Genomic DNA, 21,028 nt, shown 5'->3' with positions numbered 1-21,028 from the left:
TATTATAGACAGTTCAAACAATAACATTTTTGAGTTTTGATTCACCAAACAACGCTCGCTAAAGTACTTTGGTATTCTGCATATTATTGTTTGTATAAGTAAATCTTGCAAAATCAATATACGCCATGTTTTCATTTTATTTTTTTCGTTCTCGCATGCAAATTCGATTCTAAACATATGTTTTTAAATAATATTGCATGGAATATTGTAATGGGCTAGGTTTGTATAGTATATTTATTATACCAGTGCATATGTAGAGTGTACATACGTTTTATTTTTATTTTTTGATAAATAAGAAAAACACATTGAAATATGATTAAATCTTTGCATTGAAATGTATTTAGAGTATAAGAATACCGACCGACGTATTGTTCAAATATAGTACACAGTTCTATAACAATATGGCTTAATTTTAAATGTAAAGACTAAACTGTTATTATTTAAAAAAAAATCGATTTGTATTTGTATTGAAAAAAATATATGTTTATAAGATGGCGAAATAGTTTAACGATGTCTGGTTAGGTTCAATAGGAATTCGTGTAAGTAGTATATAAAGGCGGTATAATAAGGACTTATCACAAATGCATTTAACTTTACACTTACGAAAAATGTAAAATATGGTATGATAACAAAATATCCCAATTTTTTTTATTAATAATATCGATATCAACCAAAATTCATACGTCGATCATTTCAAGTATGATAACGTTATTATATCATTCAGTGTTATTTCACACTAAAATAATGACAAAATTGATTTTATTTTGTGGCAACTAACGAGTGTGGAGAAATTAAAATTGAATATTATATTGCACATGATTCATGCTTATAATATAAAACTATCATATTATATTCTAATCGAGGGAAAATATTCTTATAAATTTGATTTCAACATTTTTTATATAACTAATACAATTGTTTTCGATATTTGAGTTCATATCGATGACTTTTATCATAAACAAACTAAAAAAAATAGCAGCTTTAATGTTTTTATATACACACGACGCGCGTGTTAAATGGGTCATAAACTCATAAATAATAATTTTATTGATTTTTGTGCGCGCAAGACCCATCGAGTACTTTTTTCAAACATTCAAATAATTTGGTTAACTATAATTTACATGTAATTAATAATCGATTACAATATTCTGAATTTTAGTATACAGCTTAATTAGTACATTTAATTAATTGCTATATAAGTTCAGCGATTATAGTATGGTTATATCATTTATATCGACGTTCTCGTATTGCTGTAAATGTAGACCTACACAGTTTGAAAAAATATTATCAGCTATACAAATTATTACGTATAATTATCTAAAATGTACACATTATACATTAAGATCGAGTCCTTATATGCGATTTTAAATAGTTCATACAGCATGAAAGTGTAACGATTTGTTTATTTATGTCATTGATGATTGGCCCAATCTGATCTGGTAGTTTTTAAAAGGATACCCTATACTTTACAAAAAATGTATCTGTTTTTGCTATATTGTGATAAAATAATTTTATTTCAAATCATTCGTTATTATAATTATTAAAAAAAATTATAATCGATAATATTTTAGATACATATTTTTACAATTGTACATATTATAATATTATTATAACTTATTGTAAAAACAAAATGTTCAATAAACATAAATTAATTAAATAAATTATAAATTACTTTTAAAATAGTAGTTTTTTTTTTAAATTTATAACTGGAAGATGATGAAATTTAATGTTTTATTCAATAAATAGACAGTTGAAGGATTTACTGACTACAGGTATTGTTGGCTTAATGGAAATATAAGTTTGGCTTTTAACATTTTATGTTATGAAAATACTCGGTAGCATTTTATTTTTTGTGTAGGGATATACAAGAACATATTTGTATGATATGCACAATGCGTAGCATAAACCAGACTTTGTAGTTGGTTCGAAGCGAATATGAAAGGTTCTAGTCGCGACTCACGATATATTTTTTCATTCGATTACAAGCACCCGAAAATAGCCAGGTAAGACCGTGTCACTGAGTATTAAGATAATATGAATGATAAAAATAAACGTGTACGATATTATTATGATAACTACGACGTGTCGTTTCAATACAACACAACGGTCAAAACAATCGTATAATAGTGCGCGTACGGTTAGAGACTGACGACTGACATTGTGTACTGAATTTATAATTTAAGTAGGTAATTTAATTTTACTCGATGCTATCACTTAATTCACTTACATCTTTGTGCACTAACTCCGGAGTCTTACCCGTTAATTAGACCGCGCGTTTCAACAAGACGCCTATTTGTTTATTCTCCGAGTCGTGCGAGGAAAAGTACATATTACACACACACACATGCACATTGTACAGTGTCATATCTCTTTGACCTGAATCGTTTGAATCAACGACTTGGTTATATTATAGTGACACGGTGAACGCTGAGTAATTTGAGCGAAGAACGTTTCGCACGCTCGAAAATGATTAAAATGTACATGGTGTGTGTGTTGTGCGTGCGCTTCATTGACGTCGTTTCCGATAGTGTCGAGTTAATTGCGTTTTTGAGCGGATTGTTAACGCCAAAAGTAATTATTATTATTATTATTATTACTATTATTATTATTATAAAATCACAAACAAGACGTATCGCGCGATACCGGACATCGGCATTCGGCGCACGTACGACGCCTATCTACACGGTACACATAACTAGTGCAGTTTTTATTCGATACGATATTATTATCTACAATCACTCCGATTTGTCCGCAACAATCGACTTAAATCGCGTTTTTTCGTCTCTCACAATGGACGATCTATCGCGAACCAACCAGAATCGTATAATTAAATTATCTCATACGAATAATAATACATTGACGACAATATTACACCAATAATACGCTGCGGCGTGTGTGGGTATACAACTACTATTATACTCATCATGTGGAGTAGTTCACCGGGTTATATGATTATATCTGCAGGTTTTCTTATTAAATAATATATTTTATTCGACCGTTTTCCGGTTTTATACGCGAAAAAGGAATTACTATAAGGTATATACTTATATACCAAATACGCTTGTTCGTATATATATATATATATATTATAGATACAGACGACTCAGTATGTACTCCCTCGTGATTTTGATTTCTATGATATCGATTTGAATGTACGAAACGGTTCTCGTTTCTATATATTACGTATATATGTACACAATATGTTGTTTGCGCCGACAAAGTCTCTCTCTCTCTATATATATATATAAATAAATACATATATACATACATACATATATATATATATACACAAGCACACGCCGAGATGTACTACTACAGTCACTGTACTATTATTATACGACTGCGCCATCGTTGATATAATAGAAATCTACGATTATTACTCACGGTCGGACGGGCATCCTCTGATCTCTGCCCTCAGGCAAACGGTGCGACGGTGAACGCTGTACGGCAATATGCGTACTTGCGATGCGTAGACGGGCGGAAGCAGATGGTGCAAGACCACGGTCGAGGTATCCGTGTTGCCGGACATTATCTGAAATAAATCAAACGTACGGCATATAACCTTCAGCAATTTTCAATAGGTGCATTCGGTTTTCTATTCCGGAATACGAATATAATACATACTAGCAGCCATAGCAGATATATTGTACGGCGCATAAAATTATTTACGGTCAGAGTTAGTTTTTTTTTCCGAAGCGAAGTCAACGGTGCATATTATTATTATTATTATTATATCATCACTGGGAATTGAATAAAAAAAAAAAAATACCCAAATAAAATAACACATCATATATACCATTATCATACAAATAAACAACATAAGTAGCTGGATCACGCACCGCATTATTATAATATTATAAAATATATATTAGATAAAATTTACAATGGCGGTAAATATCTATAGTAACTTTCAAAGAAAAAGTATTTTTAAAAGATGCTACGACCAAAATAAATTATGTTTTACATTATTATTTATACGATTTTTAAAATTTAATTTAATACATCTGATTATTTCTATAATTTGAATAATATTAATAAAATATTAAAGAAAGTCCAAGCACTTTGCATTCATGACTGGAATTTGCGGGTTTTCCCTTGGGCATGCTATAAAACATCATCAGTATGACCCGAGTCGGATAATTCGTTAATTTTGGTTGGCAGAAAATTAAAATGGAGTCATAAATGAGTTATTTTTTGAATTTTCAAAAGTAGAGATTTTAGTTGTTAGTAGTTAGTCCAGACTCAATTTTTATAATTTGTTTTTTATAAGAAATTTAAGATTTTATGTTTTTATCACTTTATCAATAATAAAATAATATTACACAAATGGAATATTTTGGATTAATACACGTTAAGATATCAATTAAGCTTATTGATCAACGCATGTAAAGATAGCTTAAGGAAAACATGTGTAAAAATTGATTCAATGTATAAATCACGAATAAATGTTAAATGATAACGATACTGCACAGTATTTATAACTTATACACATGTTCCAGGTCTCAAGAACACTCGTGTGTTTACCGGATTAAGATTAAGTTATTTATAAAAATTTGTTCTGTATGTCATGTGTTATTGAGATGAATACTCGTAGATATGATAATAATTAGAACTGATTTTTTATTATTATTTATATGAATTAACTAAAAACATGTATTTTGTCAATATACTATTATAAATCAAGGGTTTCGAGGCTATTCTATTGCAAGTTGCATCTAAGTTATTTATTATATTTATATTCTGCAATCGTTAACTTGTCATTAAGTATAATCTATATAATTAAAATTAAAATAACGATGTGTACATTTAAATTTAAATAAAAAAAAGATAGCTAATTTAGTTAAAACGTTAAAGCTTAAAACTATAATAGTGCTTTAAATTGATAATTAAAAATATAATAAACATAATGTATTATATTTTTATTTATTAGCACTGTATAATTAAAGATATCATAATAATTAACGTTAAGAATAAATAGTAATAGTCTATTGGTATTAATCAAAATTTGACATTTTAAAATTTCCACCAAAAATATTAATTTGCAATAAGTTGTTTATAATATGCATTTTTTAATCTCAGAGTTGGAGTTAATATAATTTTATCAATAAAATTAAACAGTTAATGAGCATTATAGCTTAATTCGAGTTAAAAGGACAGGTTAAAGGACATAATAACTCCCGAGATAACTATTAATGTCCATAAACAATATTTCATATAAGCACGGTAAAATGAAAGTATGTGTGTATGCAATGTTAATAACTATTATTATATTTATACACGCTGTCTTTGAGTATTCGACGAGGATTACAAAAATTTATGATAATTGAAATTTTCTTCTCATTTTATTTAAAATACTGCGTAGTATTATCGGTAGTTATAATTATTAGAAATTACGTTATACACTATATAAATAATAATAAGCATATCAATTATCACGGCAGAAATTTCGTATAATTGTGTTTTGAGACGTTACACATCGTCGTGTCATATCGGTGTACGGTAAGTATATGGGTATTGTAAGGCTAAATGAGGGAATGCATCGATTTCTCAAAAATATCAAAAATAAATACGTTTTTGATTCCTCAACTTTTGATATTTATCAAACATAAAAGTGGTACAATTTTCCCGAAATAATCAATGAATATCAGTTAACAAAAAAAAAAGTAATAGCTATTATACGGTAATTATTGAGCGTAACAATAAATTTGATATCTTGTTTAAAAATGTTTAAAAAATCGTACACTATATTAAAACTTTTGGGTAAAACAAATCACGACGATGTGGTAGGTACATGAAAAACAGCTTACCTGTTTCAAGTGATATAAGATATTATGTAAAATTACGACAAAATAGCTCTTTTGCTCTTATCGTGCGCTGAACAAAGTAGTTAACATAATAACGCTAATATTATATTATACGTTGTATTGGTTTAAAATGTTGTCAAAATATTGGTAGAAAAGATCGGAAATCGACGAAAACCGTAAGTCTGTTGTTCTGGTTATCGAAAGAGTGTGGGAAAAAACTTTGTCATGGCGTAAAACGTACAAATTATTAGAGATTTGTGGTAGTAGTCTAAACGCCGTGTAGTTAGTCTGGTCGCCCTTGCACACTTGTTACGCACAAACCGATATTGACCTACTGAAACTTGTCACCAGTGGTATATATATATATAACACACACACACAAAAGGCGCGTGTGTGAGAAAGGGTGGTCGCGATGCGGAACGGACGGTGACGGGGGATGATCAATTGAAACGTAAACGTCGCACTTTTATACCCGCCGAGATCGTTGCAAAGTTTCCGGAATTACAAAAGTAGTGCCTTCCGGGTGTAACGTAATAGTTGCGCGTGCCATGCCGCTACCGTTTCAATGTGAATTTATAAGACCGTATATACACAGCACACACAAACAAAAACACACATACACACACAATTACAAGATATATGCATATATACGTCTCGCGAGTTTGCGTTTCCGGTCGTCCACGGGGGACGATGGCGGGGACCGTGTCGGTGCGGGATAGAAGACACTTCACGATTTCCATATATATATATATATATATATATATATTTATGTACACTGGCAGACGGGTCGCCCGAGAGTGCTGGGCGATTTGTCTTTCGGGCCAACTTCTGTGTAATTGCTCGGATAAATCGGAAAGAACGACGGTTCCGAGGCCAGATGAGGCCGGTGCGGGGCACCCGACCCAGACTCGAATCTGAACTCTCCGATAAATTCCGAAACAACCGGGTCGGTCGGTCTGCTTGGAGTGGCGCGAGCGCCTTTCGAACTGAAAGTAATATTATATAATATTACGTATCTCTCTACCTATCTTTTTATTCCTATATAGTATATGGACATATAAATACATTATAACTACGATATAATGTTTCGATTTGACTTTCAATAATCGAATGATTTTTCGTTTTAAAGAAATATAAAAACTCATTTAATTAAATGTATACATTTGTGGTACATTAGTATCAGTCAATGCGTCATAAAATTACAATGAACATTATTTTTAAAAAAAACCCATTGTTTATGAATTCAATGTTTTTGAATGTTTGACGTTATAAACCTATGAGATTTATGAATTTTAAATATTTAAATTGTAAATCAATTTTTGGTACAAACAAACCACTTTTAACTGAATACATTTTTGCATGTTTGTCGTACAAAACGAGCATAATATAGTATAATGTTCTGACCGCTGCACTATTCAATGGTTGTGGCCAAACATTACGTCATACGATGCCCAGTGTACTTGTTATATATATTTATATTGATCGGACATAAATAGATATATTATAGAAATAGTTATTGTCTTTGACGAATCGTAGAGAATTGATTATCATATTTTTATATTGTTGACCATCAATGTAAATGTAGAACGATAAGGTTTATAAGATAAAGCCCAGTCAATTTTATATTGATATTATAATACCTCTGTCGTCTAATGATATGTACATAGTGTGCTGGAACTGCAAATATCGAGTAGTACGATTTTAACGTTATTCAATTTTTAAACAGTTCAAAACATGCTATATATACATATATTATACTTTGGTATATGTATAATACGTAAATCGTGTACGTTTGTACTATTGGAATTCACTAGAAAAGTTTATGTTGGTTCGAACTAGAATTACGGGTAAAAAGTTGACAGACAGCTTTTTAAATAGATTTATACTAAGCTCAGCGAGATGCGTAAAATATACTTAACGAAACTAAAAATTGAAAGAGTTAACCACTTCTGTTTAACTTTGAAAACTATATTAATATAATAGAACTTTTGTTTTGACATGGGATTATGTTAAAAATTAATTATTACTTATTCCATACTTTGAATTTAGGATTTATAACTGCACTGTAAATATTATATTATATAATATATACATTGTGTTTCTTTGTACGGGATAGTTGTCTAAAATACTCATTAGAATTTGATATTGGACAGTTATTTATTAAATGAAATCATACACATAACTGTGTATAATATAGTTATATAACTGTCACATGAACATGTTTTAGTTTACAATAATAATATTGTATTGGTGTAACTTTATTATAATTTAAAATGTACGGTAAACGTGTTAAAATTATGTTTTTCATTTACAGTAATGTAGTAGTCGTACTAATGCAATTTATGTCACACCCACGCATATACATGCCACAGAATACACCAAAAGGGTGTATAAGAATGTTATATACTATTATTATTATGTACGTTTGTGTAATGTTATTGAAAATTATAAATAATATATTATTTGTTGGATTTGCTTTTAAACACGTTCAAGGACGACTGGGCTCACGTTTGTATATAAATGTATAAATAAATATATACATATATATACATTAATACTATTTCAAAACGTTAAGTGGTCGCGGGCAAATAGCGCGCCGAATGACGATGAACGACGCATGACAGACGTACAAGGTTTAGCATTTATAAGAGTTATAAAATCATCATAAAACCTTTGTTGCGTGTTGGAGGAAAAAGCATTTTGCTGTTTGTAAATATATATATTATATATATATGTATATATTTTTCAAACACATTTAGCCAACATATTTCTCCGGAAAGGTATACTCGCACGTTATATTTACAGGCTACATCGAATTTCGTTAATTCGACCGTGCGCACACACGATATATAATCGTCGAAAGCGAGAACGTGAGAGTTTAATATTTTCCGCTCGAAATGGTCAAGTGGGCACGTCCACGAGCATAATAGAAAAGTTAACGTACACCATAAACCAGTATCGACTGTTAATGTGTATCGTACACAGAGGCAGTTTTCAATGTGGTATATTATATTATCACCGCTTATTGTTGTACGATATTATTATTATTATGATATAAATACCTACGGCATCTCACCACAGGAAACCATATAGATAAATACATCACCTGACGAAAATATACATGTTGTTATATTTTTGACACTCGAATATTTAAACAAAAAAATATGCTTATTCACAAATATTATATAACTGTTACCTATAGTCGTTTAAATAATTCAGTGTTAGACAATGATTATGGTGCTCGTAAGAGCATTTTAAAATAACGTATTTATTATTAATTATTTTTTATCTAGATATAAGAAAAAATCTAATTTCATATTGTACGATACTGTTTTATAGAATAAAAATGGAAGTAAGTACGCTATTACATTAATTTGTTATCAGTATCTAGTTTATATATTATTTATATTTTGTATTTTTACTAGTACACAATAATAATTATCTATTGGTTTCTATCCTCTGCAGTTAATTTGAAATACTTATTATACTTATTTTGTCAACTCAACGAGGTCCATAAACGTGTGTCTGTACTCCTTACCGAGTTTCCCTCTACTATTGATTTTATTTCTATAAAATGATATCCTTTATAGTAGGTAATAGTTATATATTCGACTAACCTATATTTATTTTATTTTATTAATTTTTATTTTTTTCTACTAAATAATAGTAATAATAATAATAATAATAAAGTGAAATTTAATGAGTATACTGCAATACAAATCAAAGAAAAATATACTATGGTATATTACTTTATAAATATTATTACAATTATTTTAAAACGTAATGCGTAAAGCACAAAACATATAAACACTCACGTACCAACTTTGATAAAATATTTCATATTTTTATCAGACATTGAAACTAATTTACTAAAAATATACCTAAAATATGTGTGGTATGATGATATTATTTTAAATGATAAAAACATAAAATATTATTAAAATACTTACTATTAAAGGTTCATGTTTGATAAAATATGTTATCTAATATATTAGTAAATTATAGATGCTAATATGTATAAAAATGTTATTGATATTATTATATTTTTGTATTCAAATTAAAGTAAGTGATACAAAATTCTATATTATTATGACAAAAAATATATACAAAAAAGTAGCTATATTGCCTATACATTACGCCGTTTTACAAATGTGTTAAAATTAAGTAAGATAATTATAATATTATTATAATAGTATACAGTAATCGAGTGTTGGAAAACTGCTTTGCTTTTCAAAAATAATTAAAAATAATTAACCTAGTTTAATTAACCGAAAGGTTTCATATTTATGGTACCTAGTTTTATCATTTATAAATTGTACATATTATAAGTTTAAACTGATCAACATTTAAACAAATACTATTCTATATTTATACTCGAGTAATGTTTAGTTATTGCAGAATAGTTTATGGAAATGTCAAGTATGTAGGGTAATTTTATAAACTAAAACAAATTTGAAGTTGTTGAGACAACTACTCTTTTATAACTCATTTATAATGAGTTATAAACAGAAATGTTGTTATGGTAATAATTATTTTTTTAATATTATCCCACCAATTCACTTTTCAAAAAGCTTCAAGGAATGATAATAATAAAAAAAAATGTTTCTGCAAAATCAAGTAAGTATGTGTTTTACGCATGTAACTGAATCTAAATCTAAAATATTGGTAATATAATATCATTAATTACTACTAATAATAATTTTCAATGTTTTAAGTATTATAATTTGTTATTAATAAACATAAAAATGTAAATTTATTATAAATAGATCAACATACTTATCTACTCATGATATTATATTACATTGGTACAGTTTGATTGCTTAAAATTAAGGTCAATATTTAAAAGTCAACTCACATTAATAAATTTGTGTTTTTTATTTGTGTGGGGCAGAAAACGACCATAGCGGTCATATAACTATCAGTAATAACTATAAAAATGTCTTAAATATACTTTTAAAAAAAAACAACATTACCAAAATTTTAAAACACACGACAGTGTAACTGTACTCAGGGCGTGAAAGTTTTCGTTTCGGAACTATTGTCCGCTAACGTCGGCCCCAAGAACAGAAGAGAGATAACAGGGGAGGTCGATATTATTGTTATCGTTCCATAAATTTCCCAGTGTTTTTAATAACGTGCTCTGGGTCCCTAAGTCTTTTGCCGCTACTACCACTACCAGCACCACCACCACCACCATCACCACCACTACCGACATCACCATCGCCATCACGGACTAAACTTTCCTTATGAAACTCGTAAAACATTTTGTCCACTGCTGTATTCACCATGTTCTCGAAGTCCTCATTGTTTTTGGCTCGAATAAATAACTACTCTCTGCCTACCGAAAACTAAAATAATAATGCGTTAAATGGCTGTTGAATATATTGTCGACGAAAGCCATTTTTATTTTTTTTTTTAATCGTTTGAAGGACAACAAGGAAATAGAAATGTGTGGTGGACTGCTCAATATAAGAATAATATCACGCTGAAATACGTGTGGTTTTATACGACCGCGGAGTGTCATTTTTGTCACAAATTTTAATTGTTCATGTTAAAATATATAATGTTCGTGCAATAATATATATTTTAAACTTGGCAACTATTTTCAAAAGAGGTTGAATAAGTTTTTTCTCAAATAAAGATCTTGTCAGTCGGCATTATTATGTTATTAAGAAAATTATCATAGTCGCACACACAACTAACTAATAACTATATTATTGATGATGACAATATGTATTAACCTGTCGAAAGCTATTCATCGATCGTGGACTATAAATTATTGTTTTACGTCGATGTGACAATGTTAATAATCGTGTTATAAATGTTATAATACATTTTTAAACCAATTCGACCTTCACTCAGACAACGGCGTAATAAAAGTAAGCGCGATTATCATCGCAAACAGAATGCATTACGCGATAATAACAATGAAATATAGTCTGGGCACGTCCTGAATCCTGATGAGCTTATTTAAGGTTACATATTATTATTGTAAAAAAAACTTGTTTTTATAAAAGTATTACGGTGTAAATGCACAACGCGGCATTTTATAATATTATTATATGTTAACCCGACTTTGGCACTGTATTGGTGTGTTTCAGTTTTATTGTATATCACGAGTCACGGTATGATCACGAAAAATGTAAGTCGATAACACCGCTTTTTGAACTAATTCGACCGAAGTTGACAATTCCCCTGTCAGATTAGATATAGACTTGGTATATTTTCTAGAGTAGTTTAAATTTATTTTCTACATTTTTTGATATCTCTAAGAACAATTTATGAAATTTCCGTCAAAACCAGTCAACTAAGCTTTAAGTATATAAGCTAAAAATCTTACATATTTTTTTATATTGTATATACATATATTATAATATATATATATATATACACATTTTTTTAAATATAATAATCTCTTTTATTTCTGTAACTAATGGCAATCCTTATAGCATATACCTAACGCCATTCTACAGAAAAAGCAAAATACACGTATATACATATATGCGTGAGTTAACCTATACTACCTACATGGGTTGAATAATGAAAAAAAAATGCTTAATAACACTTAACTCGACGAGACTCAAATAATGTGTGTGCACAAATTTAATGTCAGTTTGTTTAATGATTTCTAAGTCTATAAGTCTTATCCAAAGTACATACATTTTTATGTATGGGTTTTTAAGCTAGGAACTGCAATGTTGAAAATACTTCTACAAAATGTTTATACGTTAACTAAAAGTAAACTTTGAAAAATCTCAACAAATCTGAATAGCTTTAACCTTTATTTTAATACTAATACACCATAACAAATAATGATAATACAAATTTCAATCGTTAGGTTCTTACCTGTTTTCCGTCCCATCTCTTGTACGGTTTCCATTCTCCCAACCCGGGTCTCCAGTACTCCAATGTGTATTCTTCAGCATATTCGAGTCCACGCCCGTGGCCAAATCGTCCTTGAGTTTGCACTCCCGTGATCATGTGCACAGATCCGAAATCAACTTGCAGCCATTCACGGACGCCTTGCTCTACCGGTGGCTTGGGACACCAACCACCCCCGGCACGTTCCACTTTTAACCTGTGGATAGATCAGACGGTTATTATACGTGTTGTGGATCTGGTAGTAGGTGTGTATGTGAGTTAACGTATATAATATTATACTAGGTATCTGTACAATGGGTTTCATTTATGGCCAAATGGTTATAAGTTTATTGTACAACAGCTGATTATTGATAATAATGGATAGCGGATAATAATGCAATTTGGCGCAATTAAACCATAATACATACCTACTCCAGTAGTGAAACAGTTAATTGTTATCAGTATGATTTTGCCCATTAATATGAATCAAAATGAACAATTTTAATTATTCCTACATTATTGACTATCGATTAGTTTATTTTGTTTGTTGAAAAAATAACTTATAGTAAAACAAATGTACTCCATTTCTATAAAACCACTTTGAAATAAAATATACTAAAATAGGATAGTCAAAATCAATATTATAATGAATTATATATTTTCCGTAAGTACTAAATTTAATATTGTAATATAAATAATATAAGTCTCATATTCTTCATGAGAAAAGGTTCGTGCTTAATACAATTTTCTTGAGAAATTAAATATGCTGGTATATCCAACAATTAATTATAGACATAGAAAATAAATTATCGTTTATTTTAGTAGATAAGTATATTTTTAAACACTATTCGTGTATTTTATTATACTATATTAAAACATAATTTGTACCTAATTATATTCACTTTTATTTTTAATTAAATTAATGTATTTTTCATATTATAATAGATTCCAATTGTTCCAGTTTAGATTATACATTATTAATTATTACATTACTATCTAGTAGTTACTCTATTAAATAAATATTGTTTTAAAATAAAGTTTTATTAATGGTGTCCAGAGATTTGTTAATAATTAAATATTAATTAAAATAAAATATGTTTAATTTATTACTAATTAAATGGTACGAAAATTTGAAAATAATTAATTTCAATTTTGTAAATTGACAAAGTTGTATAAATAATAAATATCTCAAAGTTCGTTAAGCACGATAAAAAAATGAATATATATTTTTTTTTATCGCTGAAAGTGTTTTTGTTGCAAATTTTTGAATATCGTCAAACACAACTTATGAATTAAACAAGTTTAAATTAAATTACGTGAAAATAAGTAGTTGCGATTAGTAAAGCCGTCAGTCCAACCATAGCTTCAAACCAACGTAAACCATTGTATACCCACTTGAAGAATTTAATGAAACGTGGTTTTTGTTACTATCCTCGAGAATTATTTGGCTTGCTATAAGTGTTTAGATTAAAAATTGCTACTTTAATTAAACTTTCTCGGTACCTAAACTGACTATAACGGTTAACAGTTTTTCGACCCTTTTGTTTTTGGACAAACAATCGACAAACTATTATTATTATGTGGACAACACAAAGAGGCAACTATTACAGTGGCAGATGTATTTCTGTTAGGACATCTTTCCAATAATATCTCGTACAATTCCTTTCATTGTTTTCATTGCGACTTAATCTGAACATTAATAAGCTAATCGCGAAATTATATTGAATATAATCAAATTATCATACTATTATTTTAGTAGTTATATCTAATGCTATTCCATCGTGGTATTTATTGTAATAATAATACGCAGCCACTCGACTGTTGGTGGGTTTTTGTCAAAAAGTTTCTCGACGAACGTACAAAAACAACCGAAATGCACGTCATTTGCACATCACGGTAGCATGTAATATTTCAATTAAGTCTTTAGTGTGTATCGAATTTCAAGGGCGTATTACACGATGTAATTATATTATTTTATACATGTTTAGAGAAATAGTTAAATTTAAAAAATAATGTTTGTATTGCTATGTTTATTCTGAGTAATTAATTTAATAGTTAATTCAATTGAATTGATCAAACTGTTTGGTTTTAAGATTATTTTCTATTAAATTATAAGAAAATATTTATAAAAAATAAATTAATTTAAGTTTTCTTAAATTTTGCACAGTTTTAAATTATTATTTAATTAATTGTTATTATTATTGTATTTTTTTTGAAAACACAACATTTGACAGAAATAATAAATGTTATAACTCTTAAAAAGAAAAATACCCCGATATGTAGGTACATTCAGTACGTAAGTAGTGTGGTTTATTCAACAATTAGAATGGTTTTTGTGTTTATACGTGAACAATATTTCATATTGTTTTTAATGTACAACTCACTACCAACAGTTTAAATGCGTTTTGAGATTAATATATAATTGTATTGTACGAATGAAATTTATTATGCATTATATGTATACAAAGTAACTATATTATTATGTTTTCTTTTAAACAGAATGCATTTAACACCAGGAATATAACGTTGTCCATATAATATAACAATGGCATATTATTATGCTAAAACCATTCTGTATAATTTGAAGGGTATTCGTAACCGCATTTTCATCGAGGATATCAAGCTAAATATAGGTCAGGTTTATTTTCATAAATTCTACAGTCAAGAAGAAAGTTGTCTTTTTTTTATACAGAACAAAAGTTGAAAATATAAACATAAAACACGACACTCTTTTTAATACACTACACTATTTACTAATAATTATAATATTATTCATCTGATTATTATTGTAAAATGAATAAAATATATTGATTTTATGTTAAATTTAAATTTTCTTACATGTACAAAACATTTTTTTTACATACATTTTATTTTTTATATTATTTGTTACAATAAATAATTATTGTAAGCACAAATGAATAATAAAAATAATGTATTTATAAATATTTACAAGTAGACTTTGTTTCTTCATAATATAATATATAAATGTATTATTATTTTTATCAAATATTACGAATTAAAAATTACCATTTAAATGTGTTTTAAAGTAATTTTTGACTGGAATAGATAAATATAAAAATAATATTAAGAATGGTTTTTTTTACTGAAAATTTAATTTGCACCTATTTTGATTATTCTTCTTTAAATGTAATAATTAATGCATTACACTTTATTTTATTCTATAAAACTATTGGTAAAGATCCGATTAAGCTATAATATGCTAATTATCTACTATAACAAAAATAAAACATACAATATTTTCTTTCTTTGTATTTGTTCAGTTTGAGGTTGAATATGTTTTACACATTATATTTTAAATAATTTATTGTTTGTGAATACTTAGTATGGACTATGGAAATACATTGATTATGAATAGTGAATTTCTAGCTTCGCGGTTATCTATTACATCAGTCCTTCTGAATACAAAATATTTCATTATTGTCCCTATAATCATAATAATTATTATTTAAGTTCGAACAAAAACTGACAGACAATTATTAATTAGTCAATAAACAAATGCACGTTGAGCTTATTGTCAAACATAATAAAATACAATTTATGAAGATAAAAAGATTACAAGCCTAAATATCATTAAAAATAATAACTTTTTTCATTTTTTTTTTTGATTGACAATCGAGTAATAACAATTATTAAACAAATAATAAGTAAAATGTACGTTTCTTTTAAATTGTTCATCAACAATTTATACAAGTGTAATAAATTATTAAAACATCTGATTCAAACTTGACTTTTTATATGGTTGTGTTAATGTATAAGACTTTAATTATAAAAACTGTAACTTATATCGACACTTTTTGTGTACATTTAGAATTATTTAATTAGACAGAACACAATATTCAAGACTAATATACATGTTTCGTAATGAAATTGCATATATATTGTTATTCAATAAATATACATTTTTACAGCTTTTTTTATTATTAATTGTTTTTAACTTATACCAGTGCCATAATATTCTAACTATCAAAATAACAATGTTTGATAATAGTATTATGCATTGAATATATCAACCATAAAAAATGTAACATATTGTTAATTATTCGGCTATATTGGATAGTTGGCTAAAATATATCCTTCTCTTTTTGGCCAACACAGTTTTCTTTAAAATTTACAATTATAACAATTTTACTGAATTTAATATGACTGTATCCAAAGACGTGATTAAAAAAAAAAAAATGTATTACCTAATACTTATTGTGAAAAAATAATAAAATAATTGGTAATACAATAAAATATATTATATATTTATAATACCTACATAAAATAATTATGATAACAAAATAAAATAATTTAATATATATAATATATTAGATAAGATGGAAACGATAAGGTACAATATTTTAGCATTACTACCATACTCTATAACCCATACTTTAGACACATAATCATAACTGATTTACATTGTATTATGTCAAATAAGAAATAACGCTGTTATTATTATTTCAAAAAAACTAATTATGAACGAAATTAAACTTACATCGAAGAGCGAGAACTACAAGAATAGTAAAACTTGTCAAACAAATATTAATTTTTATTATTTTTAATTTTACAAATTTAATAATATGTTCTGTTGTCAAAAATGTAAATTTAAAAGAAAATTGTGCTGGTCGAAAAAGAACAGCGGCCGAAAAGTAAACGGTAAATTTTGGCCGAAAAGAGAAAGCTATATTTTGGCCAAAAACGGTAATATACTTTATGATATAGTGATATAGTAATATACTTTGATTTTATCTAAATGTTTACCTGACTTACGTATACTTTCAGTAGATACGTTAGTGATTCAATAATCCTAGCCCAATATGTACTTATTCGTGAACCCTACCTCATTCAATTTTAATCTGACCCGAGATTTTGAAGTACACCTATAGGTAAAGTTTTGTAAATAATATTATAGTCATTATACTACCATAAACATAGTTGATCGCTGTGAAAGTATAACCACCCACGTGTATCAATATAATAATAATAGTATACGCGTGATAACAAAGTTGTATTATATCATATTGAATTCAGTGTGGGCGGTGGACGATTGGGTGGGTTCTGTGTCTTCAGCCTTTTACATACGTACGGCACCTATATAGCGTATTAACGACGGCGATGACATATTATGTTTTTTTAACGATCCGAATTGTATTCGTATGGCGTGCACGATATTTTTTATTATTTCATTTTATATGTTTTTTTTTCTGTAGGACATGATCGCGTACACGCAAAACGACTATACAGTATACACTGCAGTACACGATACTGAACTGTACTATGTACATGTTATTATTATATATATATACTCAATACAGTCACATACGTGTTTTAAATCGAGTTTACTAAAAGCACTTCGACACGTTTATGCCATCTTAGAAGACAGAGAGAGAGAGAGAGAGCGTGTGAGAGAAAGTGGTGCGAGGAAGTTTATCTGTCACCGGAAAAGAATATAATGGGATAAGAGCGAGTGTGATCGGAAATTTTTGTAATTTAATTTTAATACGCTGAATTCGTACAAAACGACTACTGCTGCCGAATAAGACGTATCAAATAGCATAATTTTGCTGTAGAATTTCCGCCCGAAGACACACGCGTTATGCACTGCATAGGTACATATTATTATATGTATATCGTGCATTCCATGTATATATTGTTATCACACGCGGAGAATGATTCAATTTTGTCGTAAAACGCGATGTGACGTGCACAGTACAAATTTAGCCGTATGGTAAACACTCTGTACGACATAATATTGTATCATATAGATAATACATAATAATATGTGACGCATATGTGTGTTTGTGTGATGTTCGCGATACAACTCACCCGAGACGGTTTCCAGTACGAATCTATTATATAACATTATAGGTGCAAACGAATTATTATTTATTTGAGAATTCAACGCGTTTCTGGTGCACTGTAGCAACAGCAAATATTATTATATTATTATCATTAGGTACGTACAAAAGGCACATTATTATGGAACCGTTGCATAATGCACATAGAAGCCGACCGCCGAAATATTATTACAATAATATGCATTAATGTCGTAAACCGTAGCAACCACAGATATGGTAATGCTATAATATTGGATTGAAAACGGCTCAAGGAGTTCAATAGATGTAACATAAACGTATATTTTTCGTGTTGGCTTTACCTATATTATATTTTTATCGTATTGTGTGTGCGGGCTGTATGACTGTGACATTGTGTGCCTAGTCAATGACGTGTGCGTGCAACACTATCATCGAAACATGCACATTTTAATATTTCACGAAAAGTTATACATATTTTAATTTATAATAGCATGCCCAGTTAAAATTTTTTAGTATAAATACGCCCAGACCGAAGTAAAAACTAAATAAAATAACGTTCGTGTCCTCGTAACTTCGGCTGCGTATTGCTTCAATATTAATGATACAATATTTATGTATTCATAAACATACTTTTGCTTTTATAGTCGCATTATGATGTTTTTATTGGTACGATTATTCACGGATTTCAGTATAATAAGCACATTATCATAAATTTTTTTTCTTCGTTTTTTAATAATATCTTATAAATAAAATATGTGACTACCCACTCGCTGTTTTAGCCGCCGTTGCGCATTGGGACTACTAAGTTTTCTCGGAGACTAAGTGTTCATTTTTTTTTACCCTCTCGTAAATGTTAATTATTTAAGATTTCGGAGTAATAAATACTTAATCAAATGTCTTATCTCTGCTTATTATGAATACAGTGGATATAGCGTGACGTTTCTTGGTTTTATTCAGACCTTATACCCTAGGCTTCCGACCGTTGCGACCAATATGACTAAATAAATACGTGACAATAATAACAACTCGAGGCTATATTATTCGAAAATAGCATGTTACTTAGTCGAAAAGCCACAAAGGTAAATAATTACAAAAATGGAAAAGGACGAGTGCCAAAGAGATTTACTTTGAAATATATACGTATATATATTATATGCATATATATTTTTGTATTAATTTAAATTCCTTGGCTTTTCTTCATTAGTTATTAGTATAATACAATTATACTTCTAAAACACACACACATATAGAATGTCATAATAAATGTGTTATTATTTATTAGTGTCGTCTTTGTGAAAACACACGAGTGTAGCTATGCATATTAATGTATAACTAAAACAAATCATGTATAATATATCGTTTGATGTTGCTAAAATTTTGTTCTCAAATGATAGTACATTATAATGTTTTGTACAATGAAATTTCTCAAGCTTATACGAACGTCGTTTTAAATTTTTATAATTCTCATAGATATTGTTCCAAACTCAAATGTTTTTAAATCAAAATTATAATATCATATTAAGACAAAACAAACGAGTATTTTAAGTTTGGTATTAATAACAGAAATATAGAAAACACAAGTGAATAATAAATAATGTTGTTTGACTTTGGCTGTAATATTATAATTTACGGAGCACCGGAATGCGATACATGTCATAATTTTGAAGATTTGTTATTAAATCCGATCTCGACGGCGAATTAATGACGTATTATGAATTTATGTTTTCTTATAGAATTTCGAAGTATATGAATCGGTTTCGAAATGTCCAAATTGGTTTACGGGTTTTTACAAGAGGTATGCCTGAATTGTTTCCTATATAGTGTAAATATTTAAATTATATTAAAATTTGCATTCTCATCATTTTATATCATTTCAAGAATTATTCACAATTAATAAGTATGGTTAGAAATATAAATATTTTTTATTTTTATTTCATACTAATATTTTTATAATTTTATAATATGTATAATACATATACATATGAATTGCAGAAACAAGATTATTAGATAATCTGAAACATAACTAAATATAACGTATTATTTCTAATTTTTCTTTTAAAAAAAATTAAATTATACAAATGTTTGAAATTTGTATTTTATTTGTAAATTATTAAGAGTTAATTCGCATGTGTGCTGAAAAATTATCAAGAAATTCTATGTAATTGGTCAGAAATTATGGCGATTTTTGATCCAAGTCCGTTGTACAAAAGGAATCAGGATATTATAAATTATAATAATACGCACAGGTATAAGATGGATTACTATCTATTTATATATTATACGATAATATAATACGTACCTACACATATTATTATAATATTACAATGGTATGTGCAGTGCTCGGTCTCGACGATAATCGATATTACACCGTACAATATTATAATAATATAATATACACAATATATACTATATTAACCGATATAGGCATTTACAGATGTGCATTACACCTTACCCTCGTCACACACACACACGAGGTTATTATATACATATTGTGCGATCTTCCTCGGGATCCTATTATTATCTTTTCCAGCGGTTGGCTTAGTG

At 28.2% G+C, this 21,028-nt stretch overlaps 1 protein-coding gene across 2 annotated transcripts in view; it reads right to left on the bottom strand.

Moving 5' to 3' along the window:
* The window catches only part of LOC113551498 (discoidin domain-containing receptor 2-like), a 159,185-nt gene that overhangs the window by 37,844 nt on the left and 100,313 nt on the right, over positions 1 to 21,028 (bottom strand). For both annotated transcript variants that reach the window (XM_026953767.1, XM_026953766.1), the window contains 2 exons: positions 12,651 to 12,882; positions 3,385 to 3,532 (listed from right to left, as the gene is read on the bottom strand). In XM_026953767.1, the coding sequence (XP_026809568.1) occupies positions 3,385 to 3,532; positions 12,651 to 12,882 (380 nt within the window). The remainder of the gene's footprint in view (positions 1 to 3,384; positions 3,533 to 12,650; positions 12,883 to 21,028) is intronic.

Source organism: Rhopalosiphum maidis, chromosome 2 (assembly GCF_003676215.2).
Source record: "Rhopalosiphum maidis isolate BTI-1 chromosome 2, ASM367621v3, whole genome shotgun sequence".
In the NCBI taxonomy this organism is placed as follows: Eukaryota; Metazoa; Arthropoda; class Insecta; order Hemiptera; family Aphididae; genus Rhopalosiphum; species Rhopalosiphum maidis.
The sequence above is the reverse complement of the archived record's forward strand: the minus strand, read 5'-3'. Positions and strand labels throughout refer to the sequence as shown.